General features: G+C 42.0%; 1 protein-coding gene and 1 pseudogene across 1 annotated transcript; both read right to left on the reverse strand.

The window, feature by feature from the left end:
- Positions 1-4,743: 4,743 nt before the first annotated feature.
- Positions 4,744-6,236, reverse strand: LOC147977639 (putative F-box protein At3g16210; annotated as a pseudogene).
- A 1,924-nt stretch (positions 6,237-8,160) lies between these two features.
- LOC147977640 (uncharacterized) lies at positions 8,161-8,679 on the reverse strand. The gene has a single exon (XM_087514493.1). It carries the CDS (start codon positions 8,677-8,679, stop codon positions 8,161-8,163), a length of 519 nt encoding a protein of 172 aa, XP_087370619.1.
- Between the last annotated feature and the right edge of the window lie 7,646 nt (positions 8,680-16,325).

Genomic DNA, 16,325 nt, shown 5'->3' on the forward strand with positions numbered 1-16,325 from the left:
ATAATTGTTGCAAAATTGGACCAAATCATTTTTATAAAATACTAGGCCATATATAATGCACAATTGACAAAATGGTTGGTTGAAAAAAGTTTTGATCTACCTCTGGTGAAAAAGACAAATTGCCGTCGATTCAGCTGGAAACGGGTCAAATTTGAACTGTAGCTGCCTCATAGTTTGCTCTTTATTTTTTACAAAAATCATTTCTAGGTACATAAGTATCTATTTAATCATAGAAACACCAAAAAAAATTTCAAGATTCAACCACTAGCTAGGAACGGTCAAGCCCGTCATTTTGACTGCATTTTGAAACGGGCATAAAAAATTCAAAAAAATCAAAAAATTGGAAAACCTTCGCATTGTGTCATTATATGTGACCAAGTTTTCAGGAAAAATAATAAACTTGTAATACGGTAATTATTTTTAAAAAGTGTTCTCAGAAATGAGCTATCATGCGTGAAGATTCATGGCTTTCAAGCCAAATGATCAATCTTATGGCCACATTCATGGCATAGCTTGTTCAAATGATCTCATATTGTGCACGAGGGTGCATCTTGGAATTCCAAACAATGTTGCCTAAGGAAGTTTTCATTTTCTTTGCACGGAAAATTCATTTTTCATTTTCCGAGTGCCTGAAAGGAGGGTTTTTTGTAAAGGAACTATCAAATAATTGTTGCAAAATTGGACCAAATCATTTTTATAAAATACTAGGCCATATATAATGCACAATTGACAAAATGGTTGGGTGAAAAAAGTTTTGATCTACCTCTGGTGAAAAAGACAAATTGCCGTCGATTCAGCTAAAAACGGGTCAAATTTGAACTGTAGCTGCCTCATAGTTTGCTCTTTATTTTTTCCAAAAATCATTTCTAGGTACATAAGTATCTATTTAATCATAGAAACACCAAAAAAATTCCAAGATTCAACCACTAGCTAGGAACGGTCAAGCCCGCCGTTTTGACTGCATTTTGAAACGGGCATAAAAATTCAAAAAAAAATCAAAAAATTGGAAAACCTTCGCATTGTGTCATTATATGTGACCAAGTTTTCAGGAAAAATAATAAACTTGTAATACGGTAATTATTTTTAAAAAGTGTTCTCAGAAATGAGCTATCATGCGTGAAGATTCATGGCTTTCAAGCCAAATGATCAATCTTATGGCCACATTCATGGCATAGCTTGTTCAAATGATCTCATATTGTGCACGAGGGTGCATCTTGGAATTCCAAACAATGTTGCCTAAGGAAGTTTTCATTTTCTTTGCACGGAAAATTCATTTTTCATTTTCCGAGTGCCTGAAAGGAGGGTTTTTTGTGAAGGAACTATCAAATAATTGTTGCAAAATTGGACCAAATCATTTTTATAAAATACTAGGCCATATATAATGCACAATTGACAAAATGGTTGGGTGAAAAAAGTTTTGATCTACCTCTGGTGAAAAAGACAAATTGTCGTCGATTCAGCTGGAAACGGGTCAAATTTGAACTGTAGCTGCCTCATAGTTTGCTCTTTATTTTTTCCAAAAATCATTTCTAGGTACATAAGTATCTATTTAATCATAGAAACATCAAAAAAATTTCAAGATTTAACCACTAGCTAGGAACGGTCAAGCCCGCTGTTTTGACTGCATTTTGAAATGGGCATAAAAAATTCAAAAAAAATCAAAAAATTGGAAAACCTTCGCATTGTGTCATTATATGTGACCAAGTTTTCAGGAAAAATAATAAACTTGTAATACGGTAATTATTTTAAAAAAGTGTTCTCAGAAATGAGCTATCATGCGTGAAGATTCATGACTTTCAAGCCAAATGATCAATCTTATGGCCACATTCATGGCATAGCTTGTTCAAATGATCTCATATTGTGCACGAGGGTGCATCTTGGAATTCCAAACAATGTTGCCTAAGGAATTTTTCATTTTCTTTGGACGAAAAAACCATTTTCCATTTTCCGAGTGCGTGAAATGAGTTTTTTTTGTGAAGGACCTACCATATATTTGTTGCAAAATTGGACCAAATCAGTTTTCTAAAATACAAGGCCATATTTAATGCACAATTGACAAAATGGTTGGGTGTCAAAAATTTTGATCCACCTCTGGTGAAAAAGACAAATTCCCGTCGATTCAGTTGGAAGCGGGTCAAATTTGAACTGCAGCTGCGTCATAGTTTGCTCTTTATTTTTTTCAAAAATCATTTCTAGGTAAATAAGTATCTATTTAATCAGAAATACATGGTTTGATGGAGAGACATCGAGGTTTGGACGGTGGCCAAGGGCCCCAACTCTAGAGCGCGTAAGCTCGCATGCCCGCCGCGTGACCGTGGCGTTGCCATGTGTTCTGGGCGGCCTAGGCATGTCTAGTGGGTTGGGCACTCCCCAGGTAGGTGCTAGGAAGAAAATCACAACATAAGATTCTCACGAGGAGACCGATCGATGCTCAAACATGAATAAGCAGCCAAGTGTTTGATTAGCGGTACGGGAAATGTACATGGCTAATGGGCGTGAGTTTTGGCTGAGGATGATCAGTTACTAAGAAGACCGTCTTCACAAATTTTCAGCTCAAAAGGAGGAGCCTAGGTGGTACTTGCTTTGCAAACCACCACACTGGACATAAATACGAATGTTGAAGCTCGGCTCAAAATAATGAATGGATTGAGCTGGCATTTGGTGGAGGATGGTTATTTGGGCATAGGAAAGCACTGTAGAAAATGGATACTATTTGGACATGCCAAAGTGGTACTTCCTTCACAAACTGTTGTTCTGAACAGAATAGGAAAATGAATAATTTTGAATTATTTTTGAACTAGGCAAGGAAGGTTTTTACATATTTGACGAAGATATGACCCAAAGAATTTATGAGATTTTTTTGAGAATTTTGGGAATGATAGAAATATAGGTTGCTTCACAACCTAGGGCAAAAACTGCCACATGGACATGACACATAGGCAAAACATGAATAGCAAAAACTGCCTAGTCATAGCAACCCAGCACAATTTACAAGGCTATGACCATCTATATTGGTCGTTAACAACTAGAAATAAGGCAGCGGACTAGCGCTGTTTGCTTTATGACCATTTCGTGTGAGGAAATTACGACCTTTCTGACCAAAATGGTCGCAATGGTTTAGGGTTTGGAGCCCCCCGAACAGCTTTTGACCAATTGGTCTCAAATGGTCATAAATCTATGACCAATTCTTCGAGTGTCACTGACAGAAGGTCATAAGTTGACATATTTCTTGTAGTGTGTGCAACGCATACGCGTCGTTGCTGTGTGGCGGCTGCTGCTCCTGCTGTGTACGTTCGAGCGAGTTTGGAGGCTTGATCGATCGTCACACTTGGTCTCCTGCATGTGGGGGACTCGGCTAAACAGGCTAGGAAGTATAGCATAGGTATAAAAATCAGAGAAATCTGAGCGGGCCATAGCCCGGTTTTGCCCGAACAAAGCTCCGCCCCTGGGTGGCGGTATATGTTTGTAATAGGAAAATGGACTAGTAATATATAGCTTTCACCTTATTGATTCTGAAAAGGCTAAAACAAGGGAAACTCTGGGCATGTCTAAATAGGTGATCTGATTGAATTCATTCTAGTCTAATGAAGGTCGAAGCAAGAGTGGTGCGGCTGTTACTATTCGTCTCTGGATTCAGTTTTAACTCCCTAAGACTAACAGTTGAGGTGAAATAACAGAGCAGCCACTTCGTATCTGTAGTTTTGAATAGACATTACAGTTTGAACAGAGTCGTTGTATGCTATGCTAAGTGAAGACCCAATTTGTGAATCTACAAGTTCCACAGTGCACAACAGCTGTGCATCTGGATGTTGCTGATTGTTGTGTAGGGTTCCTAGTCCCACGGCTGCCCCATCATCCCAAAAAAAAATCAAGCAGTAGAACGAAACTCTCAAACTGTATATTCAGATGATATTCTTAACCGTGAACCATACCGACATCAGCACATCAAACAATACAGGTGTCCTATCTATCATGCAACACTTCAGCTCCACCACCAGTAATGCTTATACCTAGAACATAAGAAGTCCGAGAGTTAACAATAGTTCTAAGGAAAAGACAAATGGATAAGAGAAGGCAGCAATGAGACAGTTAGAAAGATGAGCTGAACAATACAACCCGAGCAAAATAACTCATTTTTACAGCTCTATACAAGTTGTATAATTCATTTTTTTAACACCAGCAGTATATAAACAGAACCACATAGGTTGTAAAATGCAAGGAATGCTCATAAAATCAGTATAGTTCGCTACCTCGTAATGGTGATTTAGTAGATATAACAACAAGAAAGTAAATGGCCTAGAATGTTTTTCTCATATAAACTGTCATGTTAAGTTAACAAAATTATGCCAAAAAGAACATAGTCTTACAATGAATATGATCTTGAGTATTACATCTTAAATAAATGAAGCGAGAGACAAGAAATTCAATTTATTTTGAGTGAAGTGCATCATAGGTCCTCGAACTATTTCAGAGGTGTCACGTAGGTTCTCGAAGTATGAAAATCGTCATCCATGTCCTCAAAGTGCAATATGTGTGTCATCCTGGTCCTCAAACTATTTCAAAGGTGTCATGTAGGTCCTTGAACTATTTCGGAGGTGTCACATATATACACACTTATTACAGTTCAAGGATTTCTGAGGACCTAGATGACACTTTTCATAGTTTGAGGACCTACATGACACCTTCAAAATAGTTCGAGGACCTAGGATGCACTTCACTCATTTATTTTTATATGTTACAGTACTAGTCACCTGCAGAAGGAGCCATGAATAAATGACATAAACACTAATATTTCAAATAGTATGAATCCATTGTAAGTTGTTTTTATGGACTTAAGTCACCGACATAAAAGAATAATGGATAAAGAATATAACTAGCTTTGAGGATTCAAACATGCCATGTGATTTATGAATTTAATGTTTGATTTGGTATCCTTGAAGATAAAAGACGGCCTAGATGATAACACTATAAGTTCTTCCATCTAGCAAAGGCACAATTACTAACTATTTTTTATTACCAGGAATTGCTGACCATGCTCAAGATGTTAGTGAACATATTACTCCTATGACTATGATATAAAAAAGGATGAGAATCACCTAGTGGATAGAAACTCTTGAAAGGATAGAAGCCATAGACTCTCTCGGTTGTATAAAGTCTCTTGGATTGCATCGACTTGAGTTGAACCATGTATACATTCTCATCCACAGACAAAAAGATTGTATTAGTATCCTCATCATAGCACAATTATAGTTTTCATTATTGGTAACTCAAGCTGGGGAGGGAGGCCAAGAATGGTGTGAATTTGAATGGTTTTCCACGGCACCCATGTGGCAACACCATGACAGTTCGTGTTTCTCTGCCACATTTGGAAATGCCGGTAAGATAAAATGACAAAGCCAATAGTGCCATCCTCAGCCAGGATGATCTGACGATTGTGGAGTTCCTCTGTACCGGGAGGCACATTGACCAGAGCTAGACTCTGCTCTTCCAAATCAAACTCAATTATGGTATCTTCCGTGGACAACCAGTAAAGTGTCATGCCAACAAGCAACCCAGGACAACCCGCAGTAAATGTTTGATATGGACCGACCGTCGAGATGAGATTGCCCCATGAGCCAGTCTCTGAGAAGTAAACACAAGCGATCTTTTCCTCGTGGTAGGCGGACACCAAGACAACCTTAAAGGGGCCCGAATGACAGGCACCGTGCACGTGGCCAGGGTCGCCGGCAGCACACATCACCGTACCCATGAAGCAGCCCCCGTCGAACTCCGTCGGGATGGGCACCTGCTGCTGCTCGCCGGTGATGGGGGTGCAAACGACGAGCTCCCAACTTTTACCGTCTACGATGAGGACGCGGCCGTGGCGGCACCCGAGCATGGTGCAGTGTCCGACGTTGACACTCAGAGGGACCCTGTCTGGAGGGTCCAAGATGGGGTGGAACACGTTACGAAGAAGCCAAGGATGGGCGGCCCCTCCTTCCGGTGGTGGTCGCCGAAACTACGGAGGAATCCAGGGTCGGTGACGAGGCCCCGCCACCGCTTGCAGACTGCGGAGGCACGAGGGAGGGAGGACGGCAGCGGCGAGAGACGGAGGAGGATCTCCCGGAGCAGATCGTCGTCTTCGAGCGCCATCAAGCTGCCGCAGTGGCTAGTCGTTTCAATCGGCACCCTCTTTGTCACTGAGAGCCCGCGGCAGGCCGACGGAGCACGGCGAGCTGAAACGGCGTACGTGCAAAGCTAGCAGCCTCCGCGTAGGTGAACCTCGCTAGCACCCTGAAGTGCTTTTTATACACGTCCACAAGGGACTACGAAGGCAGACTAGGACTAGAAATCCTAATACAACTAGGACTCGTACTTGCTCCTATTCCTAATCCTACGTGTACTGAGGCAACGTGGTTAACTTCTAGTCCCCTGCTGGTTTCAGTTTCGTGTTCAATCTTTTCCTTTGGGGAAGTACAATTCACACCTGGACACTTTTCCAAAGAAGTCAGGAGCATCACCATCACGTGTGTTTACTCTTTACTCAACTTTATATACACCTGTATATACACAGGTATATACAGTATGTGTTTACTCAACTTTGCCTTTGCTGCAAGTAGCTAAGTTTCCTGGCCAACAACATCACTGTCACAGGTAGAGCCACCAGTTTGGCTTGTAAAATTACCACTCCTTTGTAGTTTAGAAAATAAAAAGGTTTTGGAATTCCGATAAGGGTACCCTTCCGATAATAGAGATGGCAGTAGGAAGAACGAACGTCGATACGAATATGGTGAACTTGATAATTGCATGACAGTGAGGTAGTAGAGATACTAGAAGATGAGGTCGATGGCTTGCAAATGCCTTCGAGGCTAGTTTCGTATGACAGAAAACCTCTGGGGTGGCACCGACACCGGGTTAGGGGATATATAGGGGAAGAGAGGGGTGGTAGGAAGCGCCGGTGGCCGGATTAATGCCCTGATTAATGGCAGGTGCAGCGAGGCAGGTAGCGTGCAGCAGGCGACTCGACCCCGTGTGGGAGTCCATACCGGCAGGGGACTCGGAGCCGTGTGGGTCGCCATTCTCTTCCAACGAAGAATGATGAGTCCTCTGGCTTATATGAACCATAACAAATAACTGGACAACAGCAGCAAGACGTCTTCTCACCATTGAACAAATTTCTACCATGCTAATTTTGTCGTTTATGAAAGCATCAAATTATTTGTAGACTGGAACCAAAACTGAAATGTTAAAATTTCGTTTGGATAGACAAGATTACATGCCAATTATTTCTTTTTGAAAAATTACAACACTTATATTTCCCTTATCTGGTATATTCTGTGTTACTTCCTTCGGCCCTGTATTTTTCCCATTAATCTCAAGGCATAAAAAAAGAGCATGGGTAGATCATGATCACAATCGATCTATGGTGATGAACATGCTTGTGAAAAACTAAAACAGTTTAATTCTCACAAACTATATTCAAGTGATATTCTTACATGCTGAACGATTTCAGCACATTATTAAATCAAAAAATGAAGCATTCACCCCAATGCACCGTGCCGCGCTTTAGCTCCATCACATCCAGCAGCAATGCCTATGCCTAGAAGCATAAAATTTAATTAATGAGAATGCCGACGAAGAGAGAAATGGATAAGAGAAGACAATAGTTGTTGGTAACATAGTTGAGCTTAGAAATATCACTTGAGCAAAATATCTCATTTCCATCTATATGTTGCATAGTGTTGGTGCTACGGAGGTGTTGATATGGACCTAAGATTAATAACTAGATCAAAATAAGATAAAAGTATTAGATAGAAAATATAACTAGCTTTGAGGTAACAAACATGCCAATTGAGTTACCGATTTGTCATTTGATATGGTATCTCGGAAGAGTGAAAACATCTATACTGGATGATAGTTACTAAATAGTACCACTATATGTCTGTTTGTATATCTAGAATAGGAAGGAATTATAATTAGATTTAAGTTGTTATTAAATAGTATAGTAGCATAATGATAATATTTGGGCAATCAAGTGTAAGATGTAACCAGATCACACACATATAATATAAGGCCTAAGGATGAACGATCACTTGGAGGACGGAACCTCTTAAAAGGATAATAGCGACAGTTTGCATAATTGGTGACTTCATCAAGTTTCTTGCATTGCATTGACTTAAGTTAAACCATATAGACTCCCCGGCGCATATGTAGAACTATTGCTTCAGTATCCTCATCATACCCGAGCAGTCGTGTCTTTTTTATCTTAACCTGAGGACAGATCCCAAGAATTGTGTTGTTCCGCAACAACCAAGTGGTAACACCTTGATAATTGACCTTCATCTGCCACATTTGAATGCTATATTCAGTTAACACGAAAAGACCAACATGACCATCCTCTGCTTTGATGATCCGATGTTTGTGGGGTTCATTAAGACCAGGCCCCTCGATCATGGCGAGCGTCTCTCTATCCAAATCAAATTCAAGTATGTCATCTTTCATGGACAACCAGTAAATGGCACTACCAGTTAGGGTCCCATGATTATGAGCATAGAAAATCGCATGTGGAGCCGATATGGAGACGTAACTACCCCATATACCAGTCTCTGAGGAGTAAATGCATGCGATGACTCTGTTGTAAGTTTCATACATGGACATCAGTGCCACCTTGTATGGGCTGGACTGGCAGATACCGTGCATGCGGTCATGCGCCGTGGCGGCACAAAGCACCACCCCGTTGAGGAGGCCACGGGCCCACTTGAATTCTGCCGGAATCGGCACGCGGTGTTGCTCACCTGTAATGGGTTCGCACACAACAAGCTCTGTCCGCCGCCTGTCTTTGACGAGGACACGACCATGACGGCAATCGAGCACACGGTAATGACGGCGATCGTTGCAGTGTCCAAGGTCAAAACGCTCCAAAGGGGTGCCCTCCGTGGGGTCTAGGATGGGGGTGAACACAATCTCCTCGTCGCTGCACACGAGGGCGCCAACGCGGGGCGTCTCCAAGCGGCGGCGGAGGAACCTGGGGTCGGCGACGAGGCCTCACCAGCGCTTGCAAACTGCGGAGACGCGCCGGAGAGAGGACCGCTGCGGTGGGAGACGGAGAAGGATCTCCGCGAGGAGATCGTCGTTGTCCAGCGGGGAGGCAGGCGCCGCCGGCGAGCTGCTGCTCGTGATAATTTCGTCGCTCATCTCGATTAGGGATCAAAAGTTCGAGACGACAGAGTAGACAGGGAAGTAAAAGAAGTTTTTTTTAGGGAAGGGAAGTAAAAGAAGTTCGGCGCACGTTCCTTATGGAGGTAACATCACAGGTGGTGCTTAAACTTGCCACCGATGTTCACTTTAGTGCCTGAAGTTGAAAAATACACTGAACTGGTTTCAAAACTTGGCACGAGCGTGCAAATACAGTGCTAATCCTATTAGTAGACGTTTTTACGCTGACGTGGCACCGTAGTTCGCTTAGCATGCACAGACAACCTCGCCCTAGCAAACTGGAACTACTGGCGAGTACGCCATACGTTTTCTCATGCATGTTAATGAAAACAGATCTTTTTTTAGAATAATCAAAGCATTTCCTATTTTGTTAGATAAAGAAACACGTTCGTGGGTTTTAATGGCCTGCTGCAGTGCAGCCCAGTTTGGGCATGTTAGTTTGATTTAGAAATTTGTAAAAAAATGTTTGTAAATTATAATCACAGTAATAAAAATACATTTCAAATATTTGTGCTTCAAATTTTTTATAAATACATATAAATTAAATAACTAAAATGTTCATGTAATTTAAAAAAATAGTCAGCTATTTACATGTGATTTATAGTTAAAGATTTTAGTAGATAAATTTTCTAAATTGTTTAGTATATGCAAAAATAATTATAAAAAACTTAATTTTTTGAGTAAATTCCAAAAGATTATGCATGCTTGGCTTATGCTTAAATGAGAAAAAAATGTTATAAGTAGAAACATTTTTATTATTATTCACATGTGTATAACTTTCTTTTTTTGCGAGAAACATGTGTATAACTTTCATCGTGTCATATATTCAAAAAAAATTATAATTAAAATATAGTCAGGAGTGAATATTTTTCATAAACTGAAATTTTAAATTTTGCATATTTATGAACATTTTACATTGATGAAAAATTCTTAAACAATATAAATCGTAAAAGTGTACATGTAACTATTAAAAGGTTTATGTAGTTAAAATAATATTTATGAATTGTAGTATAGAAAATATTTATAAAATTCTAAATTGTACAACCATTTTTTATAATCAGAAATACCATTTTATTTATAGGATACGTTTAAAACAAATATGTGAATATTTTTATTACTGTGATTATAATTTACAATCTTTTTTACAAATTTCTAAATGAAACTAAGATGCGCAAACTGGGCTGCGCTGCTGAGCCGATTAAAACCCACGTACGTGTCTCTTCTTTCTTATCTAAAAAAATAGGAAATGTTTTCATTATTCTAAGAAAAAGGATCTGTTTTCATTAACAGGAACGAGAAAACGTATGGCATACTGGCCAGTAGTTCTTTCCTAGGGCGAGGTTGTCTGTGCATGCTAAGCGAACTACGATGCCACATCAGCGTAAAAACACGTCTATTAATAGGATTAGCACTGTATTTGCACGCTCATGCCAAGTTTTGAAACCAGTTCGGTATATTTTTCAACTTCAGGCAATAAATTAAACATCGGTGGCAAGTTTAAGCACCACCTGTGATATTACCTCTTCCTTATGCAAGGCAAAAGAAAAGGAACAGCGAATTATTTGCCAAGTTGTGCGCGTGCGTGCATCCTTTTAAGCAGCCTCGTAAACCCTTCCATACCCAAATCTTTCCCTATCCCTATCACTATCACTATCCCCATCCCTATTTTATCTCCCCTAATAATAAAGCAGATATTGCTTCTGATGGTACGTCACATAATTTGCCTTTAAAGTTGCTAAATATTACCCACCTATAAGTAGGAAAAACGATTCAGTTTTCTTTCACAAGTCGTTTTGTTTAGAGGGTTGTCTCTAACGCCGAAGAAGGATTCAGGTATTGCATTGGCTGGAGCGTGGGTCTTCTACCCGGGAGACGCAGGTTCGATCACCTGCCCTGTCAACTTTTTTCACCTTTTGCTGTTTAACCTTTATTTTTTCCCTTTTTCCTGTTTAATCTTTCTTTTGTCTGATAGATTAAACTGGTCTTCAAAATATTTATCTTTCAAACACTAACTCAAAAAATAACATCTTATATATGAAAAAGAACTAAGAAAAAGTGTATAAATTTTAAATATACATACGAAAAATCCTTTCGTCGGCCTAATTTTTTTATGTCCGACGGATTAAAATGGTCTTCAAAATATTTATCTATCAAACACTAACTCAAAATATAACATGTTATATATGAAAAAAAAAACCTGAAAATGTGTATAAATTTTAAAAATACATACATATCTGAAAAATCCTTTCGTCGGCCTAATGTTTTATGTCGCATTGGTCCGAGTCAGGCACGGACGATACACGCAATTTTTTCGCTCATCTCCCTTTGATATTCCATCTGAATCTGTTGAACGTGGACATAGGACTAGATATGTACATGTATAAAAATATCAGAACCAACACGCTTCTTGAAAAAATAGGCTCGCCTCAGCAAAGTTGTCGCTAGGGCCGCTTGTCGCTGCCTTCAGCGGCAGCCCTAGCATGTGGACGCATGGATCTAGACGCCATGCAACACGTTTTCGATCGGGCACATTAGTACCACTATATTGATCGCATCAGCCATTGCTTCCATCAATCAATCATCAATGGTATAAAGGACCCTCGATGATCACATCGTATGCACATATGATTAGCATATGGGAGTTGGTCATCTTGTGATTGATTATACCATTTATACGTATATGCACTCCATGGAAAGACCGGCACAAGAAGTACTGCTACGGCAACTTTTGATCGCCCTAAACATACTTGTGATTTGGCATTGATTAGTCTACAAGTTTACAACGAGATGGGGAGCTCGCCAATGTTGAGAACCGAGCTGGCTTCACATGCCTTGCTTCCCTCAAGTGGGAGCTCACAGGAGAAGCAGTTGTCTCGATGGGAGGTAGACACGGTCATCCCAGTTGTATCGGTCCCTCACATATCTTCTTTGACTCAGAGCTCAATCTGATGTACATGCCCTTGCCTGCTGACCAACTGGCTGCAACAACACCTGCAGTAATGGATGTCGCAAAAGCTAGGTAGATGCTTTCTACCGACCATACAGTATTTGACACGTACTCCCTCTGTAAATAATTGAAGCACTCTTATATTTCTTTAAAGAGCGAGTACTATTTTTCAAGTTGAATATATTTTTAGGTAACCTACATCTTTCTTACCCTTCACCACCATTGGTACCAAATTTTTCCATGTGCATGATCCCACCCAAATATATATGATGCAACATCACAGCCTTCTATTGTAGTTATAATGATTACCATCAAGGGATGTGGACACTAGCTTCAAGAGGAGCATTTGGTTATGTAACCCAGATACAAGCAAATCAAAATCATTAATTTTGCTGACAAGGAAAGTAAAACAGATCGAGGCTCCAGTTATTAAGATGGCACTCAGAGTACGCCTTCACATCCACCTCTCCTTTCTAACTGGCATTTGCTCAGTATGATGATGGAAACCACAAGGCCGTGTACATAATAAAAGTTGCAAAAGGGCGAAAGGAAACTTCCAAAAGGGCAGGAGGATGAATAGGTTGATGACAATGACGAGATGAAGCAATTCTGATAAGTGGCGAAACATAATCTTGTTACCCCGTTGCAACGCACGGGCTCTTTTGCTAGTTTTACTAATAAACCACCGACTGGTTCTGGTCGTCCGTCGTTAGGATTTTTGCAGAAAAGTCCCTCCGTTTCTGAGAAATTAACCCGCAGTCCTTTAGTAAGTGAGAAAAACGTTTCGTTCAGGTTGTTTTCCAAAACTCCCCCTATAGTTTTCAATATTCAACCTGCAGTCCACCAGCACAAAAAAGCACGGGCTCTCCCTCGCCTCCCGATCTCAGCCGCTAGGAGGCGACTGACCCCGGCGACGCTCGATCCGTTGCTGCGCCGGCCGCCGGTCGACGCCGGCGAGGATTTTCCCCCTCTCCCGACCCACGTCTCTCTCTCTCTCTCTCTTTCGCGAAAATAGGGTTGGGCGCCGCCGCCGTTTTCCTGGTTGAAGGCGGCCAGAGCGCCGCACGGGAGGCCCTTGTTGGGCGAAGCCCCGGATCACGGTGTTCCCGCGGAGGGAGAGGGCGGCGGAGTCAAGGATGGGCGCGGCAGGCGGAGCCCCGTCCTCCTTTGTCCTCTCCCGTCGAGCGCCGGATCGAAGAAGCATCAGCTCCCCCACCTCCATTCCGTGTCCTCTCCTACATCGGCCACACCACGCCGCGCTCGTGGAGCAGAGTCGCGGAAGCACGACGCCGGCTGCGGCGGAGTGAGGAGAGCTCGTCAGGTCATCTTCTCCCTCCAAGGAAGGTTCAGGCCCAACCTCCACGCCATCAGCTCCACCCCATATCTGTTTCCTGTCAGGTTAGTTTCAGGTCCGCTTAATGGACGTCGATAACTGCCACACGTGTGGCAGGAAGGGAGGCGCACCACACGCCTCTAACGTAAACAAATTGCCATGTCATCGCATGCATGCATGTAGGAATCTTTTTGGATTTTCAGTTTTTAAAATGTTTTATCTCTTAAACGAAAAATCCGATTGAAGATCCGTTTTCACCATTAAATCCCTCGTGACGAGATCTTTGAAACTAGATCCCATGTTGATATGTTTTGATGAATTTTTTTGGATTAAAAGTTGCCATGTCTATTGCATATGAATTGTCATGGTGTTTACACTGAAATTGCCATGATATGTTTCAGCTATTTTCTTCTATATTTAAAAGTAAATTTTGACATTTATAAAATGGGGAATTAAGAAACTAGACTTGCCATGAACCATAAACTAAAATTGCCATGAGACATGCACGTAAAATTGCCATGGTTCATACAAAAAACTAATTTTCATGGTCAAAAGTACTGGAGTTGCCATCATCAAAATACTAAAATTGCCATGATCTACAAACTAAAATTGCCACATGGCAACTTTAGTTTAAGCTCTAAGGCAAATGCAGTGTAAACATCATGGCAACTTCTAGGCAAAAAAAATTTCGTCGAAACATATCAACATGAGGTCTAGTTTTGAAGATCTTGTCGAGACGGATTTAATGGTGAAACGGATTTTTAGTTCGCTTTTTTATTTAGGAGATACAACATTTTTAAGCCGAAAACCAAAAAGATTCCTGCTGATGTCATCTATCCATACGTGGCAAAATGTGTTGGAAATATGCCCTAGAGGCAATAATAAAAGCATTGTTATTATATTTCCTTGTTCATGATAATTGTCTTTATTCATGCTATAATTGCGTTATCCGGAAATCGTAATACATGTGTGAATAACAGACACCAACATGTCCCTAGTAAGCCTCTAGTTGACTAGCTCGTTGATCAACAGATAGTCATGGTTTCCTGACTATGGACATTGGATGTCATTGATAACGAGATCACATCATTAGGAGAATGATGTGATGGACAAGACCCAATCCTAAACATAGCATAAAGATCGTATAGTTCGTTTGCTAGAGTTTTTCCAATGTCAAGTATCTTTTCCTTAGACCATGAGACCGTGTAACTCCCGGATACCGTAGGAATGCTTTGGGTATACCAAACGTCACAACGTAACTGGGTGACTATAAAGGTATACTACAGGTATCTCCGAAAGTGTCTGTTGGGTTGACACGGATCGAGACTGGGATTTGTCACTCCGTATGACGGAGAGGTATCACTGGGCCCACTCGGTAATGCATCATCATAATGAGCTCAGAGTGACCAAGTGTCTGGTCACGGGATCATGCATTACGGTACGAGTAAAGTGACTTGCCGGTAACGAGATTGAACGAGGTATTGGGATACCGACGATCGAATCTCGGGCAAGTAACATATCGATTGACAAAGGGAATTGTATACGGGGTTGCTTGAATCCTCGACATCGTGGTTCATCCGATGAGATCATCGTGGAGCATGTGGGATCCAACATGGGTATCCAGATCCCGCTGTTGGTTATTGACCGGAGAGTCGTCTCGGTCATGTCTGCTTGTCTCCCGAACCCGTAGGGTCTACACACTTATGGTTCGGTGACGCTAGGGTTGTAGGAATATGTATATGCAGTAACCCGAATGTTGTTCGGAGTCCCGGATGAGATCCCGGACGTCACGAGGAGTTCCGGAATGGTCCGGAGGTAAAGAATTATATATAGGAAGTGCTATTTTGGCCATCGGGACAAGTTTCGGGGTTATCGGTATTGTACCGGGACCACCGGAAGGGTCCCGGGGGCCCACCGGGTGGGGCCACCTGCCCCCGGGGGGCCACATGGGCTGTAGGGGGTGCACCTTGGCCTACATGGGCCAAGGGCACCAGCCCCAACATAGGCCCATGCGCCTAGGGTTTAAGAGGGAAGAGTCCCACTAGGGTAAGGCACCCCTTAGGTGCCTTGGGGGGGGGAGGGAAACCTCCCTGGCCGCCGCCCCCCCTAGGAGATTGGATCTCCTAGGGCCGGCGCCCCCCCCCTTGGCCCTCCTATATATAGTGGGGGAAGGAGGGTGTAACGCCCTCGATGCGGCTATAGCTCCCACGTGTCGAGGCACGACTTAGAGGCATAACCGCATTGAAAGCAATGTCACAAGTTAGGCAATCATTACAACATCCCATGTAATACATAATAAAAGGGGGAGGTAACATAGTTGGCTTACACTCGCCACGTCACATCAGAGTACATAAATAGCATCCATCAAACAAACACTCATGGCCTGTCCACGGCGCCAAAATAGAAAAGAACCCAACATGCGACAAGGCCCTGAATCAAACCCCAACTAGGCACCACTACTGATCATCGGGAAAGGAAACATAATAACGCTAAGAGTCCTCGTCGAACTCCCACTTGAGCTCGTATTCGTCACCTGGAGCGGAATCACCTGGACCTGCATCTGGAATTATAGTATCTGTGAGCCACAGGGACTCAGCAATCTCGCACCCTCGCGATCAAAACTATTTAAGCTTATAGGAAGGATAAGGCAAGTATATGTGGAGCTGCAGCAAGCGGCTATTATATGTGGTGGCTAACTTATCCGCAAAAGAGAGCGAGAAGAGGAGGCAAGGCGCGAGCGAGGATCTAGAGGAATAACCTGCGCAAGCATAACTCCAACATCGTGTCCACTCCCCGGACTCCGCCGAGAAGAGGCCATCACGGCAACACACGCAGTTGATTCGTTTTAAT

This window comes from Triticum urartu, chromosome 3A (assembly GCF_056163025.1).
Source record: "Triticum urartu cultivar PI428250 chromosome 3A, HENAU_Tu73, whole genome shotgun sequence".
Classification (NCBI taxonomy): domain Eukaryota; kingdom Viridiplantae; phylum Streptophyta; class Magnoliopsida; order Poales; family Poaceae; genus Triticum; species Triticum urartu.